General features: G+C 35.0%; 1 protein-coding gene across 1 annotated transcript; it reads right to left on the bottom strand.

The window, feature by feature from the left end:
• Window positions 1–1,366: 1,366 nt before the first annotated feature.
• On the bottom strand, window positions 1,367–10,280 carry LOC120346336 (uncharacterized). Its single transcript, XM_039416046.2, has 14 exons — window positions 10,086–10,280; window positions 8,170–8,362; window positions 7,577–7,754; window positions 7,105–7,202; window positions 6,260–6,361; window positions 5,853–6,037; window positions 5,656–5,747; window positions 5,372–5,502; window positions 4,864–5,070; window positions 4,349–4,438; window positions 4,028–4,091; window positions 3,581–3,723; window positions 2,972–3,163; window positions 1,367–2,261 (listed from the first exon to the last, which is right to left on the bottom strand). The coding sequence occupies exons 1-14, from the start codon at window positions 10,241–10,243 to the stop codon at window positions 2,106–2,108; spliced, it is 1,989 nt and encodes a 662-aa protein (XP_039271980.2). The 5' UTR covers window positions 10,244–10,280; the 3' UTR covers window positions 1,367–2,105.
• Window positions 10,281–10,430: the final 150 nt, after the last annotated feature.

Here is a 10,430-nt window from a genome sequence, read left to right as displayed (position 1 = left end):
CCTTCTTATACTAGGAGATTATTGCTCAAAATTGTCCATGGGTCGAAATATTGTATTTTTCAGCTTAGATAGTATAGATGTTACATTATAATATTCAATATTTCGTTTCCATGCTTTGACTTACTTCGCGCGAATTTTTAAGGAGTTCGCGGTCTTCTAATGATTTCCAAGTTTGTTGTACATTAAAAGCATATATATGGGTGATTTCTTGAAATCCTTTCCTGCAATCAAATTGGCACAGAATGAAGAACTTTGATGTTTTTTTTTACCATATCCGACAGTACCTATACAAGTCATCAAAATAACATTTGTAAGTAGGAACAACGTGAACATCCCATTTTCAATGTGTACATGTCGTTACTGACATCTTGTCAACTTTAACGCATATGCAACTTATGTCGAAACTTTTTTATAGCACTTTGTTTTGAAATCTTCCGACAGTGTTAGGCTACTGTACAAATGACTTTGTCGAATATGTTGTTATTATTGGGATTCTTTGCGGATCTTTCGTACACTGCAACATGATCCTGCGTTTCCCAAATTTTTGTGCCAGCGATGCTTAGATGATTTTTTATCTAGCAAACGCCCCCTGGCTGAAGTAGACGTTAAACCCATTCTCCATTTATACATAGCGAAACGCCGCCAGCTTATCAATATCCGGCTTCAATTTAGTCAGAAACAGCCCTATGTTTCTTAACTATGTTCAGTGCGGTTCCTCTTGTCATTTGAATCGTGGTTATGGCACTCACGTATGAGAAAATAAATCTTTACCCTAATGTGAGAATATTTCAATTTGGTTCCATACAAAACGAATAATTTGAAACACTGAACTTCTGTTTGAGTTTAAATGCGATTTAGAATTCCATAGATATTGATGAATAGGTCAATTTCCCACTCCGGGATCTCTAATGAAATACTTCATAGAAACGAATTTCCATGTCAGTGTGTAATTAATAAATATCTACAGTCTACCTTTCTACATGAATATTATATATGTCTCGGCCACTGGTATCAAGTTGTTGCAAGCTTGGGAATTGGAAAATTCTCGTCTAGTAAAACTTCGCTGATACACCACGACTTCGTTATTGGACCGAAACATTGCCGATTCCATTTTTATCAGGCTGATTTCGTCTCCATGAAGAAAATTCAGGAGATTTATACAATATGTCTGTCAAGTAGGTCTAAGCGATGTCATTTTTGTGCGATAACATTTTTCATCCGGATTTTCTCCAGATCCAAATAGTTTACTTTTTTACCAAATTGAAATGCACTTGATACGAATGGCCCCCGGTTGAGAACCACTGCTATACACCATTTGAACTAAGGAGCCCTGAACAATACAGTAAATTGAAGAAAGAAATCCAAGAACATTTCTTTAAATATATTAGAAATAAGAGAATTAAATACAAAAATTATAAATGGTAAACTAATGTAACCTTAAATACCTGTTGGTAAGAAATATGATATGTAAGGAATGCAGAATTGTAAGCATCTTTTTGACGTCTACACTGGTACGAACATGTCATGTCACGCCAAAAGATTAATATTTGATAAGGAACTTTTATGAAAAGAAAAACATTGGGTTTGATAGCCAGCACCCAGCATGATCACACAAACGAAAATAGTACCTATCACCACAAAGGGTCCAAATGATGAGAGACTGTCAAAAAGGTATAAGGATCATGCATACTCAAAATTTGCTGTGCCACCTACTGCATAACGTTGAAGAAAAATTGGAAGTTTTGCGGTAATCAAAATAATTGAAAGCACTGTACAACTACGAAAATCATTTTTTTCGCAAGTTGTATTTCACGACAAATATAAATCAAACAAAATTAGCATCTTGGAAAAATATTTGAAAAGTAGTATCGAATGATTTGCAAAGAAAATTAAAATTTCAAACGTTAGAGCCTGAAATGTATCATTGTATGATTTATCAATCAATTTTCAGATTTATCACCAATTTTTGAAATCTGTTTTAGTGAAAATATTAAACCATGAGAAATCGATGAATTTTGACCATGGATAGTTGAAACAAATTAGAGTTTCACAGTAAATTGAAAAGCAGGAAGAGCAGTGAAAGAACTCACAGATTACTCAACAAATTAAACGACTTCGCCCTGGTTATCACTCTTGTTAAATTCAACCCAGTCCCTGGCAATGGGGGCTGATAGCATATTATCTGTTATCTTGAATGCCTCGCAAAGCCTTAAACTCACTGGTCCAAGCTTGTCACACAGAGAAGTAACTACTTCATTGACCTGTTGAAGGTTAATTAGAAAATTGAGTTATTATCCACGCTTCTCTTTACCAATATAGTTTGGGTCAGTTTCCCACAACCAGTGCTCAGAGGATGAATGGGGCTAAGGCTGTAGCAACCAGGACGGCCAACTTTGGGTGATTTCAGTGCATACTTTGAATTTCCAAACTACTTCCACATAACACGAAACTTAAGGTTTTGTTGCTCTCTACGAATAATGGATTTTTATCTAGAGCACCTGTTTTTAACCAGTGGGCCATGGCCAAGAATTTTTTGTTTTTCTTGTAGTTTTCCCTAGCATGAAAAAGTTAATGGGCCACAGAAGTTTTGTGCAACGAAAAATGGGCCATTAAAAATAAAGAATTAAGAACCACTAAAGATAATAAAATGCTCGACAAATTTCTATAAACATCCCATAAGTAAAACAATCGCACCGCATTTCTAATTAAATTTGATTTATTTTTTAGCAAAGTTATGATATACCATTCCATAACGTTTCATGAGTCTTTGCTGAGAATGGGAATTCAAGAAAAATATTTAGCATAAGACCAGTTTGCCAGACATATGTGAAAGGTGGTACGGTATGCAAGGTGATTCTTTTGGACCCATTGCATAAAAAGGGAATATTTTAATTTCCTTGGTATTCGCACAACCAACTATGCTCAGAGTGGCAATTCATTGAAGATTAGAATTATATCTTTCTGTACCTACCTTTAGGCCAGATTTGGGTGGTAAAAGTTCATTACCAATAAACCATCCCATGTCCCGCTGAATCGCATCAGCCAGATAAAGATGATAAAGTTGTTTTAGCACCGGTTTGGATGAAGAAGGTGTATCATCAGACTCAAGAACTCTGTGGAAACTCTCACTTATAACTCGTTCACCAAAAGAAGTTGCTGATAGCTTAAAATAAGACATTTATATTTAAAAATGACTCTCACTATGACATTAAACCTGTAAATTAATTAGAATTAATGGATGACTATTATTAACCAATACCATGTTAAAAACTTTTGGCAATATACTTCTTATTTCACAGAAATTCGTTGAAATGGCTAGATTTTATTCCTCAAAGCAAAATCAATGGAATTTAGTAAACCATAAATGACGCACATACATGGCTATCACAATCTCTTTTCGGATTATATTAGTCAAAATATTTTTATTTATCAATCTAAAATGTACTAAGATTTGTACCATTGTACTTCTTGTACAAATTGTATTCACATGTATTATATATTTTTCTGCTGTTTACAACAACATATTACACGGATTAGTGTTATGATAATAATGTTGAAATAAAATTAAAGTGTATTTTACTTGAACTAAATCACTTTCCTTCATCATCCATGTATCAAACAAATGTTCCTTCCCAGCTTTCATCATAACATTCCCCAGTTGTGAAAATGCCTTATTTTCTCTTTCCACTAACAAGTAGTGAAGATAGTCAGCATTTGATGGATCTGAGAAAAAGATTATAGATGAGGTCATATTTTTTGTTTTGAATAAGTTCTCAATTACGCAGACGAAATGGTCTCCTTGAGAAGATGTTGAATAGCTGAGAGAATGTGCTTTTGTTGAAACAGCGAAATTGCTAAACCACAATATAATATCTTGAAATAAGGTTCTGGTTCCATTAACAGCAAGGTTATTGAATATTCATATGTATGAAGGCCTGTATAAATTCTTGTTCTAAGCAAATTTGTGTAACACAAGTTAGAAAAAAATGCCAAATTGTGCGGGAACAAACATGCACTGATTACCTACCTTCATCAGAAGGCTTGTCGAATTTCAATGGCTTAAACACCGTGAGTCGCTCTTTGGCTGCTTTCTAAAATTGATGAAAAAGGAATACAGTTTTTACAAAAACAATTTAGGTGTATGAAACACAATTTAGGCGTAATAAACCGGCCAACCAGCAAAGATTAAGGTGCGGGAATGATGAAATTTAAGTAATATTTATCAACACATAATGAATACAAATTCAAAAATTCTGCGGATTAAGACTAACATTACAAGATAAGGCAGAACCAAATTTTTTTTTGTCAGAGGTCAGGGATTCATGAATATGACATTAAGAGTTCCCACCTGCATTAGAACTTTGTTATCTCCTTCAGCTGTCATTGCTGCATGAGCAAGTTCAATAAATTTTCCGAATCTATTGCACGATAAATAACCCTGCACATATAAAATTATTGTTGACAATGAGATATGAATACTGAACATATAATATAAAAATACTGATGAGTGACATCTGACTCAAATAGCAATAGCAATCTTGAAATTCAGGACTACAAGGCATTAAAGTTTTGCAGCCCTATTCAAAAGTGATGCTAGGTTCACAGAAATGAATACAGTACTATTTTGAATACAGTGTACATGAAAAGAACTTTTATACCAACCTAAGGAAGGATGGTTAATAAAGAGATCAATAAAGATAGGGCAATTTTGAGTTTTAGAACTATACTCAAGTTTTAGAACTTTTGTGATACTGCACTGCATTTAGGTTGATGAATTATTGTATCATTGAATACAACAGAATATTTTAACATAAAAAAAAAATACCAATACAAAGTATTTTAAAATAAATTGTCTACATTCACCTGACCACCACATCTTTCCCTTGAAATAGTGGCAATATGTTCAAGGTTCCACGTGGCAAGAGGTTTCATCACACACACTAAAGGAACAACTTCTGCGTGTTGCGAACCATCTTCTGGTTGGAATGCCCATCTGTCTTTCACATAATCCAGCCCGAAGTTTATTGCAAAAGTTCGTGCAAGTAGTGGAACAAGTGTTTTTTCTTGTAACTTCAAGTAATCATAAAGGAAATTTCAGGTTTACAAATATAGAACCAAATGAAATGAGCTAAGAACGATTTTGCGGTTGGTGTATGTACGAAAAGGGTTGGGTTAAGAAGTGAATGTATTCGCCCGAGCTTACATTGTACATTTAATAAAGCCAATATCTCAAAACCATTTCAACAATAAACAATTTCCCAAGGCCTGAATTTCCCTGTCCACAGAGTAGCAAAATACTTGAAAATATAACTATCTTAGTAGCAAATATGCTTTTGAAAATTATAAATTTCTCATTAGCCAGATGCTTTACCTGATACTTTAAAATTGGAGTATCTGATTTTCCATCTTTACCAACAGTAAGTCTTGTGGCAGCATATCTTAATGCTATTGTTAAGGACGCTTTTGATCCTCCCATGCACATCGATGCAATGCATATTCTTCCTGCATTTAATATATTCAACATTACAATTAGAACAAAATGCTGTTGCAGTACAAAATAAACAACTTCCCTTGAAAGCATATTCAAAACTGTTATGTTTCATACAGCAATATGACCAATAGTAGTTTCTGACTATAGCTTATCTTACACATTACCTGACAACAGTTGATCTGCGACAGTTAAAAATCGAGCCCGAGGTGATTTAATGCTTGATGTGAAAGTTCCATCTTCAGCAACATCCGAAAACCTAGAATATATAAACGGATTTGAAATTATTTGTTTGTATCTACTATTAGCATGGTGTTAATAAAATATAAGTAACAAAACAACTGGCATTTAAAATACCAAATACCTGTTGAGAAGGTTCTCCCTGGGAACTCTAACATTATCAAAAAATAGCTTTGCATTGTCAACTCCATTCAGACCCATCTTGTATCCCATGTCTTCAACTCGTACATTGGGCATTACTTTCAAATTATCATCTCTTATTCGAACAAGAATTGCATGAATGCCATGATTCTCTCCATTCGTTTGAAGCTAAAGAACAGTAAATGAAATATTTATCTGATTTTTCACAATTACAATTAATGGTGACCAATAACATGCAAATGATGGTTTAAAATGTCTACACACACAACTTTAATGGCAGAGTTTAAAACTATCCACGAGTTGCGCAAATTGTTAGCAGGCTCTAAAAATCCCTAATGTGAACAATGTTACAATTTTAATACTAGAGTGAAGAATGAATAGTAGTATTACCTGTGCAAACACAACAACATGCTTCGCATGAACAGCCCCATTCGTAATCCAGTATTTCTGAGCAAGTGTCGTTGGTGTGTTCACTATGAATTCTTTGGTACTCTGGAAACGATAGACTTTCAAAATGAAAATTTCATAAAAGAAGATTTACTGTATTCTTTCGCCAAACAAATGTAGTCGTCATGACAATGCAAATAAAAAATAAAGATTTTTTTGTTTGTTATAGATAGCGGGGAGCCGGAGACCATACAATGCGACCATACAGTCTTCAAAATCAATTGCCAATATATTCACTTTTAAATAAGTGGAGGTGTGCATGTTTTTCATTAATTAAACACTGATGGGCAATGTAACTTGGCTGTAGAAACCAACTAAGCAACAATTGATATTGAAAACTTCTTTTACAACTAAAATACAATCAATAGGTTTTTTAATTTTGAATTAGGTTTCTTTTACACTAAAATACACTGACAAAGTACGCATTAAAAAACGGGACTAGTGAGTCCATGTTAGACATGTTTTCATCGATAGTTGAGTGGAATCATAACTCGTATTTTTCAACTAATTCTTCATATTCAGTATTTCAGATTCTATCGGTGGTATTTGAGATCAAAGTTTATAATAGAAAAAAAAAAGATTTTAAACTGACTTGTACAACCACAGAAAGTTTGCATACGGCTTGGTCGAAACTTCCTTCTACCTAGAGACGGCAGCTGGAGCCTAAAGGAGGCTCTGAGGTCATTTTTGAATGGTCAGGTAAAAATTCTGGTGAAAACTGTTCCAGTTAAAATTACTACTGATAGCTTTGAAGGTATCTACCGTTACTTCTTTCATCCAAAACTAACCTTGTCATACACAGCAGTTGTCTCCATTTCCACTGCATTGTTTCCATAACCTAGTTCAGTCAGTCCAAAGCATCCAATATCATGCAATGAGTCTATGCCTGTGATTGACATCAGAAGTTGAATTTGAAAACAATATTTAGTTGAACGTAATCTTTGTTGAATTATGCTAAAGATTCAAAAAACATTTGATTGAACAAGATTCAAAACACAAACAGAATTTGCCTATTGCCCAAATTTTTTTTTCACAGATGTAATTGGCACCAACAATAAGGCATTATCAAATTGCTGATTTACATTAGTCAAAAGATTGATTGAATAAATGAAACGTATGTATGACATTCCTTAGAAAATAAAAGTATTTTACAAAACGTACCAATATTATCAAGCAAGTAAAGCCATATTCTGTCTTTTAAAGGATTTATAGAAAAAAACAGCATTTTTGACTCGGGTATACTCATAAAACAGATCTTACCAGCAAGAAGTTTATCATGGTGTCGTTTTGTTCCCAATTTGAATACAGTTCCACCAAATAGATTAAACTGAACAGTCATTTTGGTTGTCATGCTCGGCTCAACAATAGCTGAAAGTTCATGGGCAGCAAATATTCGTCGTGGGTTATTTCCAAAATCCAATACTGAAATAAATCCACCCTAAATAAAAAGATGTCATACAGAATGTAACTATATTGTATGGATTGCCTGCATGTTTAACGATAGGGTAAGAAAACTGTTACTGCATCACCCTTAATATAAGAAACAGTTACACAAGAGCTTTGACTCAAAGAGCATTTTGTTTTGAACCAGATGTAAACAAAGCAAATATGAACTTATTTTCAAATCCAAGTGAACTGGTATATAATTGCAAGATTGTTATAACAAATTTCATACAGAATGTTCAAATAAAATGAGACAACTGTATCTTGGGACATACAGACATAATTAGAGATTTGTTATCTCTCCGTCACCATTATACACAATTGTATAGTCTACAATTTCACATAGACTTAGATTAGAATTCAAGGGCATCACTAGTATGCCATATCTAAAAGCAACATAGTAAACGAACATCACATATCCTCTGCAATTGATCAAGTGCAATTTCTCTTTCTTCCTCAAGTCGAATGTTGTATCTTGGCATCATTGATGGAACACTGAGAAATTTGCGAAACTCATTCCTCATTTCATGATTGTCATGATCTAACACAGTTGCAAGATCATCAATATTGAAATTGTGGTGATCATATTCCATCCACGCTTCCCTGGAAAAAGTAATTCCATGTCTAAATAGTTATGCCTGTATGCTAGGCAATACTACTGATACTTTACTGATATCCTGGACATACAGATATAGGAATATCTGACAAATTGACAATGATAGCAAATAATATCTGAATATTTCGTAAGCTGATGCAAATGCATGAACTAAGTTTTGTTACCGTACTGTATGTCATTATTGTTATAACATCTAACTTAATAATAACTTAACCCACAAATAATAATAAAATAGACTCAGCAGTCAGCACCGTCTGACGGTAGGGGTCTCATGAAGTACACGCCACATATACTTCTAGTTGGCCTGGCTCAACAATTTTTGAATATGTCATTTCTAATCCCCACCTGACTACGTCATCCGAAAATTACATCGCTGCAAGGTCGCAGTAACGTAAACGGGTCTCATGTAGTTTCGAACTTAACATACTTCTAGTGCAGTAGTGGTTGTAGCATGACAATTTTGAATGTGTCAATCCTAACCCCCACCTGACTACACCAGCCAAAAATTACGTCACTACGACGTCACAGTGATGTAATAGAGCCCTTCAAACTATATGAACTGCCATCCAAGTCGCGCAGAACTTGCTATTCTCGAACAGCTTTTTCTCGCCGCAACGATCCCAATAGGAGAGAGGTTGATAACCTCAGTCAGTTTTTTATCGTCGGCGCCGATGCCATTTCAGGCGATCATACGTATATTTGGCAAGCTCTATGACGTGATTGTGATGTCGTAGTGATGTAATTTTTGGATGGCGTAGTCAGATGGGGGTTAGGATTGACATCATATCAAAAAATTGTTATGCTACGCCTACTAGAAGTATGTTAGGTACAAAACTACATGAGACCCATACGGCCCTCCAAAGTATACGGTTGGTCGCGCAGACAATCATCCAAAATCGAGCAAGCTTTTTCTCTCGTTTTCTCGTTGAAACAATACCGATAAGAGAGAGATTGCTGACGTTAGTGAGTTCAATATAGTCGGCACAGATGCCACTTCGGACGATCGTAGCTATAGTTCAGCGAGCTCTATGACACGACTTTGACGTCACAGTGATGTAATTTTTGGGTGACGTACTCAGGTGGGGGTTGGGAATATTATATTAATAAAATCGTTATGCTACGCCAACTAGAAGTACTTGACGGCAGTACTTCAGGAGACCCAACGGTAGTACGATGAAATCAAGACAACCATAATACAGTACAGCACACTATACAAATTGGGTGACATTGTCCCGTTTCAGAGAAACCCATTTTACCGATGATCAGACACCCCTCCTTCGGGAGACGTCTGGACATTGTTGTCCCTCAATATTGGTAATAATACAGTATATTGAAGTTACGCAAAATAGTACAAAAATAGCGCAATCTAGTAACATCATCATTGAATTCCTTGGGAAAAAATAAGCCGATTTACCAAAGAAAAAAAATTTTACCGTAGCATTCGAGAGTTTTTAGTAAAAAACGGCAATTTCTGAATTTTGGTCATGTGACGGCCGCGATTAATTTAGAATAATATTGAGACAAGCAATCGAGCATGGCGCGATATGAAGCATTTGACGTGGTCCCAGATGCCCCTCGTTTGTAAGACACTTAGAGTGTTGGATTTATTGAGCCAAATGGAGGGAAATTCTTGGAATCTGGATAGTGTGCTGTATTAATAGTATAACTGATTAATTAATTGATAATACAATAAATTAATCTACACAGTACCTCAAGGCTATTGGGGGCATGGTATTGCTAACAGCAGTTGAATATAAGCATTTCTTTTTTGTCGTTTCAATGTAAATGGTGTTATTTATGACCGGGTTTCGCGACACCAATGCTCTGATCCCGTGCTTATGAGCTCTTGTTATGCACAAACGCAACATGTTTTCAGTAAAAATCAAATTACAGTACAATACACCTGAAAAAATAACAAATTGTACAAACCAAAATACATAAATACGCTAACGCTAACCCAATTCAGCAATTACAGAACGCCAATAATAACGGTATGGAAGTACAAGTAATGGTAGCTGGAGCAGCACCTGTACCGGTACCGTTCCGGACGACTCG

Source organism: Styela clava, chromosome 8 (genome assembly GCF_964204865.1).
Source record: "Styela clava chromosome 8, kaStyClav1.hap1.2, whole genome shotgun sequence".
Taxonomy (NCBI): Eukaryota; Metazoa; Chordata; class Ascidiacea; order Stolidobranchia; family Styelidae; genus Styela; species Styela clava.
This window is presented reverse-complemented; position numbering and strand designations above follow the sequence as displayed.